This window comes from Tinamus guttatus, unplaced genomic scaffold (assembly GCF_059628265.1).
Source record: "Tinamus guttatus ecotype Peru unplaced genomic scaffold, ASM5962826v1 Tinamus_guttatus_pri_ptg000103l, whole genome shotgun sequence".
NCBI lineage: Eukaryota > Metazoa > Chordata > Aves > Tinamiformes > Tinamidae > Tinamus > Tinamus guttatus.
In genome coordinates, this window is record NW_028288637.1 from 39,992 (window position 1) to 65,930 (window position 25,939).

Below are 25,939 nucleotides of genomic sequence, written 5' to 3' on the forward strand. Positions count from 1 at the left end.
TGCTGCGCTGCAGCACGTGGAAGCGGTGCTGGATCCACCTGTGGCTGCCTGCCCACGAGATGGCAGAGTGAGCCAGGCTGCTTCGCCCTCCAGCAAGAGCATCTCGGAGGAGGGACACACACGCACCCTGTAACCTCAAAACAAAAGGCTGGGGACAAGCATTTTTCCCTCAGACAGCTATGAAGAGAGAAAGTTTTGGGGAGATTATTTATTACACCTGTAAATAATATAATCCAAGACCACGTTTCCTTGCAACATTTTGTTAAAAACTATTGATAGATGCCTGTAGCAAAATCAAAATTTACATCTGAATTTCCAGACAACCAGAGCATTCTGTTTAACCCCTGCGAGAATCCACTGGAAATACAAGCTGAGATGTAGATACATACTTGGGTGTAGGAAGATGGCAGCATCAAAGAAATGTATAATGGAGCTTTGCTCTTTTTCTCCTGGTGCTCTTGATTATCTCTACCATGGCTGAAGATGCACATTTAGAAACACAAAGCATTTGTATCACTGCATCATACTTGAGAACGAGCCAAGAGGCCGGTGTGGCTCACTGTCCATGCATGCCCCCCCATCAATTTGGCACCTCCTAAGAGATGAGTAGGAAGTAATTAGAAAGCATTTGCTAATTAGCAACACATAAGGTTTTCAACACAGAGAAAATGTTATGCATCTCTGACCTGAAAAGCCTCTTTTTCAGGATATGACTTAAAATCAACTGCAATGTGGGAAAGCTCCCTGGAAGCTGAAGGAAGGATTCATGTCCTTACGCACACGCTCATATGTGCCCTTGTACTCTTGTGCACTGTATCCCAAAGAGCCACTTAAAACAAAGAACTGATCAACGGCAGCTCAATCACTGTTGCCGTCGCCTGGGCACGTTCAAATCCAGTCAACAACGACAGGTCAGGATTAACCCAGCTGTCGAGAAGCATTTCACTTGTCAACGTGAAACACGCTAAATCCTCCCCAATAACTACATGGCTTTTGGGTCCCACATGTACTACGACTGTCCAGACCTAGGTAGACCAATCTCTGGAATAATGTAGCATTTACGAACCAGAGCAGAGGGGCAAGTAAAACATCAAATAAAATATAAATTCTGCCAGGTCTTCAAGGCAAGACTTAGAGCCACCATGCTAGCAATTAAGATCTGCAAATAATACCGTACACGTTTGAGATGTGGCTAGAAGTGCTTGATTAATAGAGATTCTCCTTTGATAGTGGTATATAGGAGAATTAATTCATCGGAGTGTCACAATAGCGCGAGAGGATAGTTAGCCCAGGAAGACCTGGCTTCTTTCATAAGTGACAGCAATGAAGTAAGTTCAACTCTGGAGAAGAAGGTCAACTCCTGGCACAGAATGGGAGTTTCTTCTCTGAAAGAAACTTCTAATAGTTTATTGTGGAGGCCTGCCTCAAGAATAGCAGTACAGGATGCCTTGTTAGCAGATAATCAACCTCAGGGATGGCAGTCCAGGTGTCTTGTTAATTAACCTCAAGGAGGGCAGTACAGAACATCTTATCAACAGATAAGGAACAAATCCAGAAAAAGAAGAAAATTGCAACCGCACGGCTGGCGTGCGATTAAGAAGCTTATTAGAAAATCTTGATGTAATTCTTTATCCTATCAACTTATTTAGCAACTACGCTTTGCATGCTTTTGCAAATAAGGAATTATATCCGGTTTAGTACAGTATAGAAGTTGTATCTGATGCTTAATAAAATGCCTCTGGTTCATTATACCGGAGTCCATGCGCATCATATGCTGCAGTTTCTTCTCATCTTCTTTATTTCTTTTGAATAGTTTCTTCTCATAGTGCAAGGTGCCATGGTTAAAACATCACTGCATCAGCACTGGTCCTGCTCAGCGAGGGAACGGATCTGCATCCTGCTGCCCTGAGCCACAAGTCACTTACCAGGCAGCGTCCTTATTCTTTGCCTGCTTTTTGCCTCCTGTCCATTAGAGGCAATTGCCTGCATAATTTGGAGAAAGTGTCATCCTGAAAGGAAAACTCCACCCTGAGACTCTTCACTTCTGCTTTCAGCTCACCCCGCCTGACCTCAAGTATTAAGCACTTACCCTCCCTGTGGCTTAGTTCTCTAACTAACCTCCCTCTGCAGACTGCATTCCTGTCTCCTACCCCCACAAGGGACAGGACATGTTCAGATGGTAAGAGTCCTTTGAAGAGAGTCACAGTCCTGGCCACTGGGCACAGCCTGTGACCCAAAAAATGTAGTCCTAGCACGTCTGGAAACTCCCTTCAATTCTACACATAAAACAATTTCAATCATTCTCCAGAGAAAATAACCTCATTTTGTAGAATTACTTGGGGCTAAATTTATTCTCAGCTAACCCTGATGTTTTCTGCCTCTGACCTAAAGTCCAGACACACTGAGCACATAAGAGACTGAGCAGAGAACAGCTGCATGAAGTGCTTCTCCAGGCAAAAGTCAGCAGTACTTCTCCCCTCTTTTCACTTCTTTATTTCATTATGTCTTTATTGCCAGCGAGTTCACTCAAAAGAAATAGTAACATGGATCATCACATGACTTGAAGGACGAGCAAGGCTTTTCCTCACACGATGCATGAGCAAGAATCCCAGTGGGCTCTTACTCAGGGCTGAAAATTGAAACACGACCACAGTACATGGGATGTCTCAGTCCTTCCCTCTGAAGGCCAAGAGGGGCTGTTCTTAAGACCTAAAGGTGTCCTCAACAAGAAACGTGCAGAGCACCTTCAGAGAGGTGCATTGGTGCAGATAGTTAGGGAACAGCGGCCGGAAGATATCACGCTGTACGGAAAGATAGGGCCCTTAATAGCCAATAGTGTTTAGTCTATGATGTAAGCAGGCGGATGTGACGTTGTAAACCTTAGCTATATAACACCTTGTTATCCATCAATAAAAGCCATTTGCAGCATCCCCATATTGGTGTCTGTGCTCTTTGGCCCAGGTGCGGGTTGGACGTGCCTGGCCGCCTCGGCGGACGGAGTCGATTGCCGTTGTCAGGCAACAAGTGGTGACCCCGACGTGATACTCCGAGGCGGCGGACCGCTGGCGGTCGAGGGATCCGGATCATGGAAGGGATAGTCAAGGTCGTACTATCTGGTGCTCGGGAATGGGGGATTTCTATGAAATCGAACGCAGTTAAGAGCTGCATTGAGCGGCTCCTTGAAGAAGGGGCGGTTAACAGTGCCGGGGAAGTTTTATTCCCCCAGCACTGGCAGAGATGTACCACCGCGTTAACGGAATATGGTATGTCTAAAGGGAGTGCGAAAGATCTAAAGACATGGGGAGTGATACGGCAGGTCCTCCAGAGAGCAAGGGAGGAGGGGGAGACTTGGAGGGCAGCACGGGAGGCGCTCGGGAAGAGCGAAGCAGTGGGAGTGCAGACGGAGGCTGATGAACAGACCCTCTGCAAGCTTTCGATCTGGTGCAGAGAGAATGGGTTCCAAGCCGAGCCCCACCTAGTATTCAAACCCGATGTGAAAGCCAAAAGCAAAGTGGCCATCGGAGCCACGGCAGCCTTTGCAAGCACTTCAGGACCGGGACCGCCACGCCACTGAAAACCGCTGGTGTTTGGAGATCCATCGCTAACCCCCCCGCCCGTGCCTGCCTCTGTGCCTGCACCTGCGGCGCCTACACCGTCTGTGCCCCCGCTTCCGCTTGTTAGATCGCCTTGAAAAAAGGAGAAAGGGGGGCTGGGGAAGAGAAGGCGAATGAGATCAAGGAAACTTATGTTGCTGAAGGCTTGATGAAAGCCAGGAGGGAGGTGCAGAGGAATTTGATCTGTCTTTAAAAGTGGGGGTTGAAGAACTGTAATGCTTTAAGTGAGGACGGAAACCGTTATTAGGGCTATTGTTTCTATTTGCTATGTTCATCTCTATTATGTGTTGTATCCTTTGTATATTGATGCCGACACGAGGTATGGTTGAAAGGTGGAAATTTGTATGATCTGTAGAGTCATAAAATTGTTGTGCGAAATAGAATCCAAGACCCTGAGAAAGAAGATGTTTGCCTGCCCAGGCTGAGCGATAAGGAGTGCGGAGGCGGCTGCCCAGCCAGGCTCAGAGCCGACCTCCTCCAAAAGCAGCTGAAGGCGGCTGCTCGACCAGGCTTGTAGCCAACTTAACTGCAAACATCCTCTAAATTAGTTTGAAGGTCAAACACCCGAGAGGGAGGGAGATGAGAAAGGCAGGACCCTCAGACTGACGACTGGGACAATTTACTGACATGCGCACTTGCGCACCCAGGAGGGAAGGTTATGTGACTGAAGGCGGAGTTTGTCCGCCCCCTGGTCTGCCTGCTGGCACGTACTGGCCCTACGTGGCAGGATGCACCGGGCATAAACAGACAGTGCAGAGAGAAAGGAGGAGTGAGACTCCTAACACTGAGACCCACGTTGTCTCCGCGGGGATGCCCACCGAGTTAGGAGCCTGTCAGCAACCCTCTCATCTGCCAACTCGAGAGAATGTTCAGTCTCAGTGTCCTGCCGACAACCAGTGGAACTCACTAGTGGAGTGCACAGCTACGTGAGGTCGTGCCACTGGACAGAAATTGTGTTTGTGCTGTTTGTGTCTGTGGTCTTTAGATCTTTATTGTGTAATATATATCAGCAGAGAGGGCTAAATAAGCACAACAAGAAAGTGAAGAATTTGAAAACGGGAAAGTCAGGAATAACTCAGACTATGGTGTTCCCCCCCCACCTCCCCCGCCCACCCACCCCACCGATGGAGGACTGGGAGCCGTACTCTGACTTATATCCTTGGACAGAGCTTAGGGGAATACTTGCTAATTGATTTAAAAGATCGTTTTTTCACCATACTATTACATCCTGAGGACCATGACATAGTGGAACGCATGAACCAAACGCTGAAATGCCAGCTATAAAAAAAAAAAAAAAGAGAGAGAACTGGGAATTATGCCTGCAGAAAAATTGGCAAGAGCAGAATATGTTTTAAAATTTTTGAGATTGCCTTGCCCCAGGATAGCCTAGTCCCTCTGATGGTCAAACACAGGGCTGGGCTAAAGGGAGCCCTTACAGAAGTAAAAACGGGTGCGTGTAAGGTGATGCTGAGAGACTGGAACACGGGAAACTGGATGGGACCTTTGGACTTGATAACCTGGGGGAAAGGGTATGCTTGTGTCATTACAGATACTGGAACCAGATGGGTGCCAGCGAAATGGGTGAGACCTTGGCTGGAAGCAAACTCGGATACATCAACCGTAGCAGGCAGGCAGCTGGTACCCTAGCTGTGGAAAGTGTGAGCCTGCAGAAGAACAACATGGGAGGAAGAAGTGTTACTGTTATTATTAGCTGTATATTGTGGCTTTTAGGAGGTAATATTACTTTTAACGCTATTATAGAAGCTGATGCTACTTTTAACACTAATGGATATTTTATGCTTCTTAGGCGTATTGTTAATTATACCCAAATTAAGAGTTGTTGGCTTTGTGGGACAGCGGATCAATTGATGCACTGGTGTTAGGTATTCCTCAAAGCGACTGGACAGACCTGGACAGACCTGAATCCATATAGCCTACTCAATACATCATATCAGTGCACACAGGAGAATGTCGCAATGGAAGGAATGCTCTGAACTCCCGATGCACCTCATGGTTGTCTCCAACCCAATCTCGGTGTTTGCCCTCATCATGCAGTGGCAAAAGAAAAAAGGGGGAGAAGACTACCTTGCAGTTTTAGAATGGATTTTCTCCTCAGTTCAACCGCGCAAGAGCGTGACCCCTCGGTTGGAAGCGGTGGCTCACATGGTCTGCCGTGGGAGAACTCGGGTGCTGGCAGTCTCGGGGGGTGAGCCAGCGGCGATCCACCTTCCCCTGCAGGCGGCAGATCTGGAATGGGCCCTGTGGCACTCCACTGCGCTGCAGTTAGCGCTCTTGGAGTTCCCTGGGGAGGTGACTTCGGAAAGGCCTGCAGGACAGCTTGGCCACTTCCTCACCAGCTATTCGTGGGTAGGAAGACCAAAGTGTGTAGAAAGACCTCCGTGCGATGGCTTCACGGTATTCATGGATACAGAGAAAACCTCCAGAATGGCGGCCATCACCTGGAAGGAGAAGGACCTATGGAAAGCCCACACCCTACAAGCGGTGGAAGGTGACTCGTTGCAGACTTTAGAATTGGCGGCTGTCGCATGGGCGCTGATGCACTGGAAGGACACCCCGTTGAATATTTTTTCGGACTCCCTGCATGTCGTCGGAGTAGTACAGCGAATTGAGGATGCTCTTTTGAAAGAAACTTGTAACCAGTGATTGTTCCAGCTGTTTCTACAAATCAAAAGAGCGGTGAGGTGGCGTTTGACGGCATTCTGTGCCATCCATGTCCGGAGTCATCAATGGACACTAGGTTTGGGAGAGGGTAACAATCGGGCTGACCAGTTAGTGAGCTTGGTGCGTGAACATGGGCCACTGAATCATTTTGAAATCGCCCGAATTGCTCATGAACAGTTCCACGCTAATGCCAAAGGCCTGACCTGGATGTATGATATAACTGTATCCGATGCCTGTGGAATTGTGCAGGCCTGTCCCCAGTGTAGTCATCATGGGCCAGGTCTGGGCATTGGTGTGAACCTCGGGGGCCTGAAGGCATTAGAGATGTGGCAAATGGACATCACACATGTACCTGAATTTGGACGCCTCAAGTATGTCCACGTGTCCATAGACACCTACTCTAAGTTTGTGTGGGCCACAGCGCAGACCGGTGAAAGGGCCCTACATGTCTGCAGGCATCTAACCACATCTTTTGCAGTCATAGGCTCGCCCGAGCACATCAAGACGGATAACGGTCCGGCCTATGTCAGTGAGTCTGTCCGATGCTTTCTGATGCTTAACCTGATAAACTTCTATGATGAAATGACTGGTCAGGTGAGGGAGGACCGAGTGAGGGGCCGAGAACCAATCGGAGCGACCGTTTGAAAAAACGCGCCTCCGTGAGTAGGAGGCGGGGCGAGCCAAGGAGGGGGGAAAGTAGGCGGGGCTGGAGCCCAACGAAAAAGTACTGGAGCCCGGAAGTGACCAGTCAGTCGAGTTCCAGCTCCAGCTCCGGCTCAGACACTAGTGAGGATGAGTGGCCCACAACTGATTCAAATTTAAGGAAGGAGAAAAAGAAGGTAAACAGAACTAAGAGCCAAAGAACTAAGAGCCAAAATATTCCCATTCGAATTAAAGAAAAACCGCGAAAGGAAGAAACCCTCTCACGGACTGGAAGGAAATAAAGATCGCGTGTGCCGAGTGGGCCCCATCGACCGCGCTACCGTTCCCAGTCCGGGTGACGGAGGCGGGACAGAGGGTCTACTCGCCGATAAAATCTAAGGATGTGCAAACGATTGTTAAAGCAATTGCGGATAAAGGAATTAATTCTGCCATGGTCTCAACCCTCATAGATGGTATCTTCGGGAGGGACGATATGCTCCCGTTTGATATAAAGCAAACTTGTAGGCTAATCTTTGATGGAGCAGGGATGATCGTTTTCAGACAAGAATGGGAAGACAACTGTACAAAGTGTTTAGCCCAAGTAACTGGGGCAGATCACCCATTACACGGCTCCAGCCTGCAGCGGTTAATGGGTACAGATCCAACAATGATTACCCCCCAGGCGCAGGCCCATGGCCTGCGGGCCCATGAAGTTATGGCAACTACTCGTGCGGCCAGAGAAGCTATTCGCACAGCCTGTAGAGTCGTTGCCAGACCATCACCATGGTCCTCAATAAAGCAAAGTGAAAGTGAGAGCTTTACACAATTTGTAGATCGTCTCCAAGCAGCGGTCGGCTCTTCGGCCCTGCCTGCGGAGGCAAAAGGCCCGGTCGTAGCGGAATGTTTACGCCAACAATGCAATTCCGCAACCAAAGAAATCCTGCGATCATTGCCGGTAGGGGCAAGTATCGCAGACATGGTTAAGCATGTTGCAAAGGAAGAGCATCTGACCCCAATTCAGGCGGCTGTTCATGCCGCAATAGCCAACGTAATGACATGTTCTAAATGTGGCCAGGCAGGCCATGTTGCAGCAAACTGCCCTTGGCTGGGAGACTCACTGGCAGCGCTCCCCCCATGCCAAGATCGACCCAAAGGTCACTGTCAGGAAAGATGGCAGAGTCAAGTGGTGCCCACTTAAGTCTATTAAACCAGACCTTCAAGATAAAACTAATGAAAATTGTGAGTTTCTGTTCACAGGACCGGATCATCGGACCCCCCGGTGATAGGCGTCCCGCCCGAGCCTGTGAGTTCCACACCGACCGAATCCAGAAAACAACAAAACAGCCTTCACAAGAGGGGGCCGCGATGCCTTTGCGTGATCTTAATTTTGCAGCTTGTCACTATAGGACAGGTAGAATCACATCAGCCCTTTAAATGGGTACTTGAACAGATGGAACAATCTCGAGCAATTAGTACAAAAGTAACTACAGGGTCACCAATCTTCAATGCCATGCCTTGCCAACCAGCACCCGTTGAACCCTGTTCCAAAACGCAGCTGGTACGAAAATTGGTTCACCGGTTCGCTGTGGTTAACCACCCTGATATCCACCTTGATAGGGCCGATAGCAATGATCATGATGACACTGATCTTTGGACCCTGTATATTGAATAAGCTCATGCCGTTTGTCAAGAGTCGGCTAGAGAAGGTTAACACCATGTTAGTGGAACGCCGACAACGGCTTTAAGAATATATCCACTCAGTATTACCCCCAAGTTATCCCAAGGTACACCCTATTCCTACACCCCGGTATTACCTGTCATCCCCTACCTTCTACACTTTGTGCCTTATGATTTTATGCCAAGTTTATGATACATAATCTTAAGATTGTTATAAACTATAAGCATAGAATAATATAATACTAAGAATAAGTAAGAGTAATATAATAATAAGAGTAAGTAAGTAGAATGAGATAAGAATAAGTAAGAATAAGATAGTTATATTTTAGCTAGTTTTGTTATGCATAGGGAGGGGGGAGATGGTGCATATAGTTAGGGAACGGCGGCCGGAAGATATCGTGCTGTACGGAAAGATAGGGCCCTTAATAGCCAATAGTGTTTAGTCTACGATGTACGCAGGCGGATGTGACGTTGTAAACCTTAGCTATATAACACCTTGTTATCCATCAATAAAAGCCATTTGCAGCATCCCCATATTGGTGTCTGTGCTCTTTGGCCCAGGTGCGGGTTGGACGTGCCTGGCCGCCTCGGCGGATGGAGTCGATTGCTGTTGTCAGGCAACAGTGCATAACCCAGGGCACTCAGCTCTTCTCAGGACTGGGGCATGGCAAAGAGAAGGGCAGTATGATTACTCAGCCAGCCTACTCGATGGGGCTATTTAATTAAAGGCCACATCCTACTATTCCCTAACATCTGAATGCCAAAGGTCAGTTAACTAGAGCTACCAAAACTGACCAAAGAGGATGGATCTGGAGTAAAAAAAGGCTAGAGATCACTTATAAGTGAATAATCATTACATACACACACACATGCATGCTTCAGGGTAGAATCATCTGAATCAACACAGTCATTGATGTCTTCTTGACAATGTGATTCCTTCTCATGAAACCTTAAGGACCACAGCTCAGGCTATCCGCAATGCTTAGTAAGTTAAGCCTTAGGGAAGTCAATGGAGTAACAGTCTTCCAGGATCTTGGCCAGAATTTCTTAGCTGGAAGTAGTGGTGGATCCAAAATTTTCATAGGATTTAACCAAATGGCAGTGAAAGCCCCTGTTGCCCTCGGGCCACCATTGCCAGCTTAGACCACCCACCTGGCCTGGGAGCTTCGCCAGTCTCCGTGGACCATTTCACGAGGAAAGGCAGCAAAGGGAGCTGTTGGGGTATGAGCAGTACTGTGGAGCAGAGACGGCTCCAACACCTACCTGCCACACGGGAAGGACCTTCTCTATGTCGTTCAGGTTGATGCTGTCACCATCCTTGTATTTCCCTTTGCCAAGTCTATGGCAGGAAGAGAACAAAACAAAAGCTCGTGAGCCATGCAGGAGACCCTTGCAAAAATAGAGGTGCTCTGAAATGAATATGCCTCCAAAGCGCTGCCACACAGGCACAAAGTCACTTCTATCAAGTGAGTGCTTCCAATCCCACCCACCAGCACCAGCATTAAAATGCTCTTACTATGGCCTGGTTGCAACTCTTGGGAGAAAACCTAAGGCAGTCTTGAGCACTAATATTAGGTGATTTTAAACGAGTGAATTCCCATGCCAAGGAAAATGGTATCCACTCGGATGAAAAAACAAGGAAGAAAAATGTAACCATAAGTGTTTCTTTTGAACTGCTTCTCGTTTACTAGACTTCCTCAAAGCTCCTGCTCTCCTGCTGAGAAAGATGGCAGCGAGCAAGCATAAATTTAAATCACAAACAGGCAAAAAGTAGTACACAATGATCGATACAAATATAAACATAAATTCTGAAACAAAAAAAAAATGGCAAGAGAAACCAAGCATAACAGACCAAATACACAGATGCCAGGATGATTAGCAAGCTTTATTAGATCAAGAAATAATTAAAAAAAAAAATCTGAAAATATTATGGGTCTGCTCCTAGTTGAATGTAAACCACTTGTTGTGAAGAAAGAAAAAATGTCAAATATATACAGCTTTCTGCATTTATAAAGAATCAGAGCAATCAATTTTTATCCCGTAAGAATGATAAAAGCATTTTTCAGCCAGTTAGTAATAAGATAATGTTAAACAAGATACACTAGACAACAAATCAGAGAGCAGAAGATCAAGGTAACTGGTGTCTAGGAAGCCAAAATCAGATCATGGTGGAATCACAGTAAATGGGGGGGTCATAGACCTCTGTGGAGATCCCAGAATATCCAGAAAAAAATGCCATGTTTTGAAGCGCCTTTCCAGATATTCAGTAAGCTCATTCAGCATGATTTCAGTGTGGAAAGCTCATGAATGTCCAACAGAGCAAACTTAAAAGGGAATAAAAATATCTTGTCTCTATTTCTTCCATTCTAATTGGTGTAGCTTACGACTTGTATTAATCACATTCTGAGATGCACTGTTTGTGCCAACGACATATATTTAACCTAGAAACTTAAGAGTTACTCACGTTGTTCCAAATATTCTGAAAATTAGTTTATTTACCTGCTGTAAATGTTTAAAAAGTGCAGAAAAGCCTTACACAGTTAAGTGCTTTTGCTTCTTGTTACCCCAGCACCAGTTACAAAGGCAAATGCTGAACCATGGGCTGGGCAAGGATGGCTACCAGGAGTTAGGCCAGATAAGTGTATAGCAGTTGCCCACACTTTGGAAAAAACAACTCACTAAAAGGTAAATTACTCTGAGAGGGAATTCCTATCATTACATATAATAGAGCAGCACTGGAAAAAAAATCACTTGTAATTTTCTACTCCCCATTTTCTACCTGTTCTCATTTTTTCCTTCATCTACAGATAAAAATGACTTGTGAAAAATGGCAAAAATATTACTAGATAAAACATAGCTGTGGGGTAACTATACACTTTCTTCAGCAGAGATCTTCTAGGAGTTGCGTCAATAATGTGTTGAAACCTTGGGTCAAACTGGGATCTTTCCCCCAACATACGAAAGTATTTGAATATATGAAATTTAGCTTGGACCCAACACGGTCTAAAAACTGAACTCCACCAAGTAATACAAAATACAGTGAACAGCTCTGCTCCTGCCCAAAACTGCATGACCGAGTCAAAAAACAGGCACTTCCATTTCTGATTCAGGAGATCACAAATCCCACCTGTGACCAAGTCCTCTGTATGAGCCATACGACCAAATTAGCATGCCCAGTACAAGGAAAAGTTATATATATCACCAGAGAGAACAACCTCACTAGTACTCCTGGGGCTGGGGCCCCTCCACAGACACACAGCACTCACCCTTCTCTGTCTATGTGAGGCAACAGGTGTTTGGAGGTGTTCCGGAGCTTCCTGTGAAACTGGGTGAAGTCTAGTTTTTCGGGTTGCAAGTCCCATGTTGCCCCACTACGAGAGAAAAACAGAGACACGCAAAGAAAGAAAGCACCCTACTACGTAGGCACAACAGGCTGAGGAGCAGGTGGAACATCTGAGCCTCCCCAGAGGAAGAAGGCTGGTGCTTCTGGAGACACTGCTCTGCTCCAGAACATGACACATCTCCAAACTTTATGCTGTTGCATTATGTGCCATTTCTTTGGGTTTTGGGAGATGCTGAGCTCTCCAAAGTTGGAGCTGCCTTTTCTAAACTCCTGCTTTCAATGGAGATGTAGTTATATACCTTAACAGCTACAATTGCTCTTTAAATCAAGGAGCTTTTGCAACAGGTACTAGCCTGGTCTATGAAATGCAGAGGCTCTGTTCCATTACAGGCTGCCTGCTACAATGTGCCCTTCATCGGCTAGGACCCTGGAGCAAATCCCAGGGTGTGGAGACCTGCCTCAAGAACAGCAGTACAGGATGCCTTGTTAGCAGATAATCAACCTCAGGGATGGCAGTCCAGGTGTCTTGTTAATTAACCTCAAGGAGGGCAGTACAGAACATCTTATCAACAGATAAGGAACAAATCCAGAAAAAGAAGAAAATTGCAACCGCACGGCTGGCGTGCGATTAAGAAGCTTATTAGAAAATCTTGACGTAATTCTTTATACTATCGACTTATTTAGCAACTATGCTTTTCATGCTTTTGCAAATAAGGAATTATATCCGGTTTAGTACAGTATAGAAGTTGTATCCGATGCTTAATAAAATGCCTCTGGTTCATTATACCGGAGTCCGTGCGCATCATACGCTGCACCAGGGGAAACATTAATTTCTGCAGGCTGCGTGCAGGCTCCTGCTGGGTTTCAGGCATGGTGCAAGGAGATGCACACGACTGGATGGAAAGTATATTTCCCAGATCTCAGCTCTCATTGCTTCAGTGGGGCAGCACGCTCATTTTCCCAGTGCTGCAACGGCAGCTGAGCAGCTCTTCTCAGCAGCTGCCAAGCAAAACACATAAGCTGCCAGTTAACAGAAGAAAAAAATACCCCAAATCCAGGAGCTTAGAGCTGCTTCAGTCCTGCCCTTCCAGCTACAATTAAGCACATCAGTAACTTATTGAGACATATGGACAGTGCTCAGCGGCCTCTCCTAGCACACAGGGTGCTGGAAGCAGGTTGTGCCATGGGCTAAACGGCGAGCAGGAGGAAGAGCAGTGACAGGGGCCTGTGCCACAGTGCCACCTCATGCGATCACCTCCAGGACAACACGCAGACAAAAGCTAATGGAGCCCATCTTTTAAAAGACATTTGTTGGAGGGCTTACCTGAAGGACTCAAAGGTATTGGCTGCCCAGATGTTTGTGCCCAGCATGTCAAGGTTGCTCTCTTTGTTGCCATTCTAAAAAGAAGGGGAAAAGGCGGTTACTTGTAGGAAGGTGTGAAGCTCTTCCCAGCCGCTGGATCCCGTGTGCAAGCCAGGCTCATCCCACAGCACGACAGGCGAGCGCTACAGCTCTGCACGTGGGCCTCACCATGGCCACGGGGTCACGAGGCTCTTTGAGCTTCCTTGTTTCACTGTCTATTTGAAGAGGGTGGTAACACCAGCACAGGGGGTTTCTTTAGAGTGGTCATGGCCCATGAGCTGAAAGGTCGGCTCACCTGGGGTCACAGCAATGTTAAGAGCGGTCGGGTGGCTGCATGCAGTGTCGTGGCAGATAAAAAGAGGTCTTAGGTGCATAACGATAGCAAGATGCTAGGCCACCCTCCCGGCAGCCCTGAGTCCCCTCACTCATTAAAACAGGGCGTTTTGGAGGTAGGGAGTGACACACAGTTTCAGCCTTATGGACACACAGCTGTGGACAACAGAGAGTAGACAACACACAGCTCCCACTCCAACTTGGGCACATCCATCCTTCCATAGCCAACACTGGGGCACAAGGCCTACCCAACCCATCAGGGCCCAGCTTCACAGCTGGGCAGGTTTGACACCCTGGTCATGAAGATACTCGACCCAAGCAAACCACAGAGCAAGTTCTCTTCTATGAAGACGAGTAGTGAGACGTGGGGCAGAGCAGCCTGAGGAACCTCTAAACCCCTCCAGAATCTACCATCGTGTTAACTGACTTTTCAAAGAGCCCCAGTAGCATGACTTCCCTTTGTTCAAACTAAACCTCACCGTGGGATATAGCAGTGTGGCAGAACTAACATTACCATGGCTGTAGGCTTCAGGATCGTAACAGTCACTGCTAGAAAGCTGCTACACAAAACATTCAAAGCATCGTGCTGAGCTTACCAATACATTTTTAATCTCTTCCCCAAAGGCATTAGCCTTTCACATGAAACTGGAATTAATACTTTGCTTTTTGTCTCATTGCTTCTGCTCGGCCTGAGATCAGCACGCAACCCACGTCCAACCTCCCCACTGAAATGCATCTTGCGAGGGCTTTTTGAGGAAAACTTCTCTCTCAAAGGCAAAATCACCCTCCATCCTGCAAAGCTGATTCCACTGCATGCATCTCATGCTGCTGACCCTTGCACCCTTCACTGTCAGACAGCACCACCTCCAGTTGCATCTGACCAGCACGTGGAGGACGTGGCAGCCCAGGGTCTTGACAAGCCAGCATGTGCCATTTCTGCAACACAAACTGCCAGAACCTCTTGCTCTGCAACCTAATAGTGAAATCTCAGTGTTTTTAAGGAAAGGACATCGAGCTCGGCTCCCTTTCCACCACAAAAAAAAAAAAAAAAAAAAAAAAAACACATGTAGGACTGCGGGTTGTGCTGGATTGGGTTCTGGGGTCTTCATGAAAGGGTGGTCTTTGTAGGGATGAAATAGTTAATGTAGAGTGTACTAATAAACTAGTCAATACTTAGTCTCGAGGTGCAAGGACTCTTGATAATTGTCAAGACAGGTGGCTATGCATGGAGGGGTTACCTATCTGCAAGGACTCCTGATATATGGCAGGTCAGGACGTTCTGCATGAAGGGGTTGCCTATCTACAAGGACTCCTGATATATGGCAAGTCAGGATGATCTCCATGGAGGGGTTGCTTATCCAGAGGTCCCAGTCAGCAATAAAATATAGATAACATTGACATGAAAGCAGAACAGGAAAATGGGAGGGGGGACATTTTTGGGGTAAGAACGGTATAAAAGAGGGACGACCGAAGCGGTCGGGGTCCGTGGTGTGACCCCTGCGTGGGAAAGCCCGGACCCCAGCTAGCTGGTAATACTTATTATCTTTCTCCTATTATTAAAAAGCACAATATATCGATGGTGTTTGCCTCTTTCTCCGTCGATTCGAAAACCGGACCTAACATTTGGGGGCTCGTCCGGGATTCGAATACAAGAAAGAAGGAAAAAAATAGAGAAAGATAATAAGTCAAGGGAGGCCTCAGGGGGTGAGAGTGAGCCGACAGAAATCCAGGTGGATGCACCGAAGGATAGTCGGCTGGAGTCTGAGGGAGACGTCCCTCAGACTCCCAGGAAAAGGAAGGGTGGTTGGTTAGGTTGGTTGGGTATACCGTTTCTCCTTAACGAAAGGAGACCGGTGTGGGAAGGGCGAATTCTGTTAATAATCGCCCTTACTGGTTTACTGGCAGTTGTATTAATTTTGGTTTTAAGCGACGAGCTTGATACAATGGGACAAGGGAAATCCACCCCTTTGTCATTTATGTTAAATCATTTTGGATATGTTAAGCATCGGGCACATAATTTATCTGTAGAAGTGTATAAAAATCGGTGGGAGATATTTTGTAAAAGTGAGCGGCCAAGTTTTGACGTAGGCTGGCCGAGAGAGGGAAGTTTAGATTTAGAATTGGTAAGGAAAGTAAAAGAGGTAATAATGAGACCTGGGTCGGAAGGACACCCAGATCAATTTCCATATATAATCACCTGGGAGGATTTGGTTTTACATCCACCCCCATGGTTGAAATCTTTTGTGGGGGGGAATGGAAAGAACGAAAAGGTTGATATTTACTTAATGAAAAAGGAAGGGAAAAAGGCGGTATTATCAGATTCGACTGTATATCCAGAAATATTGGATGAAGAAAGTGGGCATAACCCCCCGCCTTACGCACCTCTGCCCGAGGCACGAAGGGAGGTGAGTAGTAGTGATCAAAGGAGGGAGGGAGGGGAAGACAGGGGCCCAGCGTTTGGGACTCGATCTCACCAAAGGGGAGACGAGGGAGGTGTGTCGAGCACCTCTCAAGCTTTCCCAGTTAGAGCAATTGGAACAACAGGGTCTCAGGGACAGCGTACGTATCAATATTGGCCATTCTCTTCTAGTGACTTGTATAATTGGAAAAGTCAAAACCCCTCTTTTTCTGAGAAGCCAGGAGCATTGATTGATTTATTAGAATCCATCTTGTTTACACATAACCCTACCTGGGATGACTGTCAGCAGCTTTTAAAAGTGCTGTTTACGACCGAAGAGCGTGAGAGGATCCTGACCGAGGCACGAAAGTTGGTGCCGGGAGAGGACGGGAGACCCACCGTGCAGCAGAACCTTATCGATGAAGGATTCCCATTGGTAAGACCACCGTGGGATTTTGAACAACCTGAAGGTAGGGAGCGTCTCTGAACATACCGGCAAACGCTGATGGCAGGGTTGCGGGCGGCAGCGCGTAAACCTACTAACTTAGCAAAAGTAAATGCTGTCAGGCAGGAAGCCGAGGAAACCCCTGCCGCTTTCTTAGAGAGAATATTAGAGGCGTTTAGACAATTCACTCCTTTAGATCCTATGAAGGAGGAGAATCGGGCAGCTGTCATCTTAGCATTTGTAAATCAAGCTGCCCCGGATATAAGAAAGAAATTGGAAAAGATTGATAGGTTGGGGGAGCAAACTTTACAGGATCTTTTAAAAGTAGCAGAAAAGGTGTATAACAACAGGGAGACTCCAGAAGAAAAACAGGAAAGAATGAGAAGGGAAGATCGGGAATACCAGGCAAAAGAAAATCGGAGAAATCAAAGGGAAATGGCTAGGAGATTTTTTGAAGCAGGAGAAAAGTCAGGGAGGCAAAGAAGGGGACCACCACCCCCCAGTGGAGTTGAGGTACGGTTAGGAAGGGATCAATGTGCAATTTGCAAAAAGAAAGGACATTGGAAAAATGAGTGTCCGGAAAAAGGAGAAAGGGGGCCACCGAGAGTACTGGTGGCAAATGAAGATAGCGACTGAAGGGGCTGGGACTCGGAACCCTTCCCCGAGTCTTGGGTAGAATTAGAAATGGAAGGGAAACGTGTAAAATTTCTGGTAGACACAGGGGCTGAATATTCGGTGGTAAATGAAGCAGCGGGGAAACTATCGACAAAGAAAACTCGAGTACGAGGGGTAAATGGGAGTAAGGTATATCGGTGGACATCAGAAAGGAAGGTAGATGTAGCTAATAGACAAATCACGCACTCTTTCTTGTATATACCGGAGAGTCCGGTACCCTTAATGGGCCGGGATCTCTTAACTAAATTAGGGGTAAGGATATATTTTGAGGATGATGGAATAAAAATCAATGACCGAGAAGGACGACTGATACAGGTCCTGACCGTTAGATTAAAGGACGAATATAGACTGTATAAAGAGAGGAAGGAAGAAATTGGACCAGAAACTCAAAAATGGATGAGGGAAATCCCAGAAGTATGGGCAGAGAATTCGGGAGTAGGAAGAGTTAAAAGGAAAATTCCTCTGGTCGTGGAATTGAAACCAGGAGCTCACCCGATTAGGGCTAGACAGTACCCAATGACCCCTGAAGCTCGACAAGGAATAGCAAAGCATATTAAAAGGTTACTGGAAGCTGGCATTCTGCGTAAATGCAAATCTCCGTGGAATACTCCTCTGCTGCCAGTAAAGAAGCCCGGAGGAGATTTCAGGCCAGTTCAAGATCTGAGAGAAGTTAACAAAAGAGTGGAGGATGTGCATCCTACGGTCCCGAATCCATACACTCTGTTAAGTACGATGCCACCAGATATGGGATGGTATACAGTTTTAGACTTAAAGGATGCTTTCTTTACCATCCCCCTGACAAAACAGAGCCAGGAAATGTTTGCTTTTGAATGGGAAGATCCCGAGAGCGGATACAAGGGTCAGTTAACTTGGACCCGATTACCACAAGGGTTCAAAAATTCACCAACTTTATTTAATAAAATACTGCAGGAAGATTTGAGTGAATTCAGGAGACAGAATCCTAGTGTGAAATTGCTTCAGTATGTGGATGATCTGCTGCTAGCAGCAAGAACGAAAGAGGAGTGCGAGGAAGGTACGAGGAAGTTGTTGCAAGAATTAAATAAACTAGGATACCGAGTAAGTGCTAAGAAAGCTCAGCTATGTAATCCGGAAGTAACATATCTGGGATATAAGATACGAGATGGTAGGAGATGGCTAACTGATGCCATGAAAGAGACTGTTCTTCGGATTCAGGAACCCAAATCTCCAAGAGAGGTTCGAGGATTTTTGGGGACGGTGGGATACTGCCGTTTGTGGATACCTGGGTTCACAGAAAAAGCGAAACCTCTGTATGAGGCAAGTCGAGAGAAGCCGAACTGGCAGTGGACAGAAGCTATGAGAAAATCTTTTGAGGAACTGAGATTAACCCTGCTAGAGGCCCCTGCACTTGCACTCCCGGACCCAGATATGTGAGCGAAAATGCGGGAGTTGCCAAGGGAGTGTTAACGCAGAATCAAGGCCCTTGGAAAAGGATAGTGGTGTACTTATCAAAGAAATTAGATCCAGTTGCCGCAGGGTGGCCCTCGTGTCTTAGAATTATTGCAGCCGTGGCATTAATGGTTAAGGACGCAGACAAACTCACGTTTGGGCAAAAGCTGTATGTAACGGCTCCTCATTACATAGAGGCATTACTCAAACAACCGCCTGAAAGATGGATAACAAATGCTAGGCTGACTCATTATCAAGCCTTGCTTTTAAACCCAGGAAGAATTATGTATACGTCCCCAATGACTTTGAATCCAGCCACTCTCCTACCTAACCCAGAGTATGAAACACCTGTGCATAATTGTCAGGAGGTGTTAGCTGAGACTACAACAGTGCGGGAAGATTTGAAGGATGAGCCGATGCAAGGAGGAAAAGTGTGGTTTACAGATGGAAGTAGCTTGGTCGAGCAAGGAAAAAGAAGGGCGGGAGCTGCAGTGGTAAATCAGAACAGAGAAATAGTTTGGAGCCAGCGTTTACCAGACGGCACTTCAGCTCAAAGAGCGGAACTGAAGAACAAAGTGCTGGAGAAGGATATTACGATACAGGAGGGGGGGACGCAGCCCCCCTTTTATACTAATTTCCCGACCGAGGGACGCCCTCTCCTTTTCCCCATTGGCCAAGGTACTCAGAAGTTACAGCCTTCCCGGCCTGCCTACACCGAACTCCTGCCTCCTGCCATCTGTTCTCACCTGAGCTCACCTGACTCCTTTGTCCCCCTTGCTGAAGAATGTAGGGGAATTCCCCTATTTCCCTCCTTTGTAAAGGCCCCCACCTCCTTGCAGATGGCTCTTTTTGTCCCACTTGCTCATGGCTCCGCTCAGTCTCTCCTCCCTTTGTCCTGCTCTTCAGCCAAACTGTGGAGAAACCCCCTTATTGATGAATACAGAAACTTGAGCATTCCACTCGCCTTCACCAGTCCCAGGCCACACAGAAAGATGCTCTGCGAAAGCAGTTTTAGGCTGTTTTCAGCCATGGGCACTACCAAAATAAAGACATAATAAATAAATAATAAAAAAGCAGGTCTGTCTACTTGCACAAGCAATTCTTTAGCAGTGTGGGCCCAAGGAGCAGCATTTAACTGCCATGCACTGGTCTCTGTGACGATCATCCAAGCGTTTCCAAGCATTAATCTACTGTATTATTACCGATGGCTGTCCTGAAAGCTGCTTTTTCTAATGTACAAGGTGCATTTAATCAGTTCATAAAATCACGATACCCGTGCTGATAACAAAGAAACCAAAGATTACTAGGAAAAAACATTCCTTAAATACACATATAGCTTTCCTGAGAGACCACAGATTTTAAATACTAGCAATAACTGAAAACTCATCAAAATTGGACCATTTCTTAGTGAAGTCCCATATCACAATTTGCACACAAACTGAGCACTGCCCTTCCAAAGAGAAGGGTGTGCCTCTCCAGCATACTACAGATGGACAGATTTGAGAGCTATTCCCAGGACAACAAACAATTTAGGCAACAGACGTTCAAAACACCGTTGCATTGCTCTTTTTCCACCTACACCCTCCTAGAAGTGGTCTATGGATGATGACTTTAACCTTCTGGGATCTGCTTAACATATTTCTGTACAGAAACAAAACTAACAGAAAACCTCCTATGATTAGGCATGGAAGCAAAGCTCTCTAATTTCATCAAACATAAGTAAATTTTTTCTCATCAAAGAGAGAAATTCATTTTCTAAATACTTAGAGGCATTCTCATCTGGTGTAATGAATAGAGATGTGCTGGTCTTCAGAGTTATCACCCCAAGAAGAACCATCTCTTTTGCAGACAGCAGCATTTCTCTGCACAGGGGCTTCTTATGGACATGGTGTATTTTAAGTATCTGCCAATGAGCTACCAACAGTCGGATTTCCCCAGAGGACAGTATTTAGACTGAGGGAGAAAGTGTAGGACCAGGTAACCAGTTACAATGAGGATGAGACAAATCAGCAACACCCTTATTGAACAGCCAAGACTTCAGTGTGGGGATGGGTTCCTAATGAAACAGGTTGGGTCTTGAAACTGTTTTCCAGTTCAGCTTGGTGCTGGATAATCTCTAAACTAATCTCTAAAAACTGGATGGAGACCATAGAGGCTCAGAAGATGGGTCTAAGCTTTTAGCTGCTGTTGGATATCCACACCTCAAATAGACTGCAACTCATCTGGTCTCCTAGACCATCCCTGTTGCTTCCAGGAGATATTCAAAATATTAGTTTCACTCCATAGAAAAAGGCAACTGGGACAAACGATAGTGCAATTTGTCATTAAGTAAGTTGTGCATCACTATGATCCTTTCAAGACAATCCTTTTTTTCTTCTGTCTCCATTCAAAGGCCATGGAGTGCAGTTGCTGCAACAAGAACCAAAGAGAGAATGGGGCAGCACCTGCTCTTTAGGGCAGCAGCTTTATACACCAGCTACAGGGCACTGTGAAAGCTCTCAATATAGTACTGAGACCTAATAATAATACAAAAAAACCTCTCTCCAGTTCTCAAGTCGAGAGGGAAAAAACTACATATTTAAGAAGTTACTTCTTGCCAGTTCCCCCAGGTCTGTAATTATAATCAGTTTTAACTTGGAGTTCCCAGTGACCCAACCCACAGATTTAGATAATAATTTTCATCAAAAAGGGGTTAGGACTGTTGAAAATTAATTAAGGCACCAGGAATGATGACTGAGAGACACACTAATGAGACTGTCACAAACACTCAGAAAGATCAGTGATTCAGTAAAACAGCCCCTACGCACACTGTGCTTTAAGTGCATTTGCATAACCTCCGTGCCTCCGATCCTGTGAGCACACATTCAGGTGAAAAAAATCCACATTGACCATTGCTGAACCGCTGTGACTGTACAAACACAGGGATAGACAACCATGACAGCAGCGTGTGGACTCTGTACTTGCGCGTGCCGCTTCAGCAAATTCCCCACATGAAGTAGACATTTACATGCACGCAGACGCTTGTCAAAACCCCAGCTCAACCTAACACCAATTTCTCTTGCCGCTCCTCATTACCATTCCCTAGCAAATCACCACAAATGCAAAATCGTGCTCTTCATTGCTTGACTGCTGCTGCATGTCTAATCACTGAGCTTAGCATTAATATAAAATAACATGCAGGGTCAGCTGAGTCTCAGAGTCTCAGCACTGCCCGTGGTGTAAATGCAGGGATTACCCTAGGAGATGTGTTATTTTTTCAGCGCATGTAAAGTCTACATTTGCCAATACTTCCCCTCCTAACCTCCTCTGCCACTGCCTATGACCCCTGGCTGCACTTGGCTGGAAAACAGAAAAGAGCACACACAGGTAGAGCTGCCTAAAACAGCTCTGATTTAAGTTGCTGTGGTTGGAAAAATGACAATTTATCAAAACAGAAGGTTTCCATAAAGAAAAAAAAGATCAGCAGTTTTGGCAGGGGACATAGAGGAGGTCCCCAGTCTGAGTTCAAGAGGGAACTGATCTCAACACAGATCAAAAGCCCATTCTCAAATTCCCTTTTTTTCAGGTCAGGAAAGTAATTCCCCACCTCGTCCAGCCAAGAGCCCCCACAGAAAGTAGCTGGTGTCAAGGGCACAACTAACACCATGCCCATGGTGTCCAATATTCTTAGCTAGTGCCGCAGATCAGCTTCTAACAAAGACTTGCCAAAAAAAAACAACTGAAGACATCTCTTCGTTTCCCCAAATTTTGACACACCTAAGCAGACACACACCATGCTGTGGCAGCCAAGTCACAGATGCTGCACAAACAACCCTTTAGGCGCAGCTCATAGCTCACACGTACGCCCTACACGTAGACACAGCCGCACACAAGCCACGTGCTCCAGAGGATGTCTCCGGTGACCAGCCAAACAAAGGACACGACTCCAGCACTCGTGCACCAGCTCGTCCCACCACCACTACCACATATACCTTGGTCAAGCGACTCAACTGGCTGCTTCTCCCACGGCTGCCAGACCTGGAGCCAGACCCACGCGTGGAGCCCGAGCTAGGCCGGGATCCTGAGCTGCCACTGCTGCTGCAATCCCACTCTTCCTGGAAATGACAAACAGGTCGCTTTAGTCACGCACCATGCGAGGTCGGCCCCGCGCCGGCCCCATGGTTCCCTTGGCAAGTGCCGGAGCCCGACCCAAGCCTGCTGCCTCCATGGGGACGCATTTTGCTCTGCTGTCTTGGAGTCCTTCAGCACCTCAAGGTCACATCTTCTCATGTTAACCGAAGGCTGAGGGGTAACGTTATGGGAAGGCAGGATAAGGTTTGGCTCTTGGGCTTCAGTTTACCAGTCTGTAAGGGGGGGATTAATACTTACTGCCTTTACATCCAAGGGGGTGAATTGTGCATATGCAGCAACCTCACATCTTGGAGAACTGTTTATATCCTTAATATTCCCCAAACCTAAATCATGTGCTCAGTCACTTTTGCTCTGGGCTTAGACAACAGCTGGACTCCAGCTCTTCATACACCTGAATACACTGGGATTTCACCAGCCCAGTCTTAAACAAGCAATTATTTTAGTCTATCAAAGAGCCACCCCTCACATTCTGCCTTTCTTCTCCTAATGCGTGTTTTCCTGCCAGAGGCCCTGCAGGTTTCTTGTTCAGTCAGGTGCCCGTGGGACAAGAGGAGTCATCGGGAAACCAAAACTATCGATTCCACCACATGGATTTATCCAAACCACCCACACAGCAGCCAGAGAGGAAGGTGGGTTTTGCCAGGGCAAGCGCTTCAAAAGCTTTGCTCAGAGGCTCGGGGTAGAGCTTTGAAGTGACCCTAAGACGATTAAAAGAAAAAAGGAATTTCTCAAAGCACAGAATATTCAACTCTTTCCCATATTCCGAAAATGGGGAAAATAAAAAAGCAACTGTGCGTTGAAGGATTGGGGTAAGAGCTCACCACAATTATATGTTTGCTAAGCTTGAGTTTCACAGCTTAGTCCAACCCACTTTTCCCAGCCTGTGCACTGGGATTGCATCAGTTTTTATTTACTTAATTAAGCAGCACTCTGTATAAGCGAGACCACATTAGAGCCTCTTCCCCGTGGTCTGCACAGTGAAGACGTGCACCAGCTGACTCCATCTACGGCCACATTACGCAGTGCTGAGACCATGACACGCCTAGGTGAAGTAGGAGAGGTTGTGGCTCTTCCCAAGGGATATTACACCAGTGGTTCTTCTTCCCCCCCCTTGTCACAGTGCAATCTAAGTCTCCCAATGGCTGAAAAATATCAAGCAAGACCAAAAGTTAAGGGAACTATTAAACTGGCATGGAGGAAAAATTGGATTGGTGCTAATGGTGAGACACAAGGAGGTGGCAGCTTGGGCCACCTTGGGAAACAGCCTGTCTTGCAGGCATCCTAGGAAGGGAGAACCATTTCATCTGATGTGGGGAAGACACAAGCACAGAGTGAAAAGCAGAGAAATGTCTCTTTACCACCCAGCTGTTAGAAGGATCAGTGATGAGTGTTACTGTATCCTATATGCTAAGGCCACAGAAAAGGGTGTCCTGTCCATCTAGGTTGACATTGGTAGGTGCAACACATGGGCTACAGGGAACCTTTCAAACCACCTCTAAAAAGATAGAATCAAATGCACCCAGAGTTGTATTTCTGACACTTATGAGATAACATTTGGGGATGTATTTGGACAGCCAAGAAGTCCACAGAGATTTTCTTGGGGGTTTTGGAGAAAAACAAACAAACAAACAAACTCATCTTGAAACATGAGCCTGCTCCAAATACTCCTTACGCTTCAAAAGAGCCACTGTGAAGAAAATCCCACGGCCACCATCTAAATGGTGGTCACTTTGCAAAGAGAGACAAAAAAATAAATAAATCAAGGATGTAACATCCCTCAGGAGGCACCACAAAAACAGACCGGTTAAATCACGTGCTGAATTTGAGATCTCTACCTTGAAGTTTCTTCTCCATGTTCCTCGGGTATCACAGAATCACAGAAGGGTTGAGGTGGGAAGGGACCTCTGGAGATCACTAGTCCAACTGCCCTGCTCAAGCAGGGACAGCTGGAGCCCGTTGACAAGCCTCATACATGGCAGCTCTTGGTGGTTTCAAACAGAGCTGGTTATAGTTACAAGCCTGACTTCTGCTTGTGGTGGCCTGCAGATCAACGGGGGGATTCAGAGCGCTGATTCAGGAGACCCCTGCCAGGCTACATCCCTTCACCCCCAATCTCACTGCTCGGGCTGCAACTCAGCATGTCCCTGCACCAGGGAGGTGGCTGGCCAAAAACCATGCCGTGAGAAAGGGGGGGATTAACTCCACCACATGGCAACATCTGGACTCACTGAGATGGGACAGTACACACATCATGAACCAACAAGATAATATTGGTGATTTTTGCTTTTACTCAGTCTGTTTGTTTTCTGGCTCTAATTCATGGCCCATGGGCTTTTTCACTGTTTAATTCCTCATATTTTGCATTTTCTATCCTTTTCACCCAACGAAACCTTTTTCCAGTCAATAGCTGGGCTTAACATTCATCACAGGTTGTCCAGGGATCAGGTGCAGCACTCTCACACCTCCAGCTAACGGCAAGATTATCTACAAGTCTCCCACGTGATTTTTGTTAATTTAAGCCAGCAAAGTGAAGAAACAGATCAGATTCTTCTGCAGCTCTGAAAGTAGCTGAAGAAATGGTTGTAATGGCAAAACATTCTCTGTTCCTTGTTCTGGCCTCACACTGACCCACCCCCTCCATATCCCTGTCCCAACATTCTCTGTTGAGGTGCTCCACAAAAGACCAAGAATCTTCCAGTGCCACGAATGACCCTTCAGCTCCTGTTTCCATTTCTCACCAGGCTCCAGCCACCTTTCTAAATCTGCCCTTTCCACCAGGATGGGACCTCTAAGCTTGGAATGTGACTGCTCGAGATCAATGGAAACAGCTGCTTTCACCCATGCAAATCCTTCAGGCCAACTCTACAACCCCTTGGGAACCACAAGGCTTGTGTTGCCAACCACCCTCCTTTAGGAGCTAGTTGTCAAATCTCACATTTGCATTTTAATTAACAATAATAATATGTTTCACTTGCATCGCAATTTTCTTCTTCACAGCTCTTTGCAGCACAAACTAATTAAGCCTCTTTCCTTTCCCAGACCAAGAGTTGATTCTTTTTGCTGCTTCAGCATGGGTGTGAAAATGCCATTCATGGAGAGAGAGGGTGGTTTCCTTAGATGTTCAGAAATGGGAATGCAGTGACCGCCTACGCCCTGTCCTTGCTTTTACAGCAAGCTGCACTGGGAGAAGCGTAGGCTAAATACAGCA

The 25,939-nt window shown here is 46.6% G+C and overlaps 1 protein-coding gene and 1 long non-coding RNA gene across 2 annotated transcripts in view; one reads left to right on the plus strand and one right to left on the minus strand.

Moving 5' to 3' along the window:
• Window positions 1–25,939, plus strand: part of LOC148595417 (uncharacterized) — a 379,015-nt gene that overhangs the window by 36,886 nt on the left and 316,190 nt on the right. The window lies entirely within an intron of this gene.
• LOC148595418 (CBP80/20-dependent translation initiation factor-like) overlaps window positions 1–25,939 on the minus strand; it is a 119,709-nt gene that overhangs the window by 32,724 nt on the left and 61,046 nt on the right. The window contains exons 4-6 of the mRNA XM_088520845.1: window positions 13,283–13,356; window positions 11,882–11,986; window positions 9,879–9,954 (exon numbers count right to left, since the gene is read on the minus strand). Of these exons, the coding sequence (XP_088376971.1) occupies window positions 9,879–9,954; window positions 11,882–11,986; window positions 13,283–13,356 (255 nt within the window). The remainder of the gene's footprint in view (window positions 1–9,878; window positions 9,955–11,881; window positions 11,987–13,282; window positions 13,357–25,939) is intronic.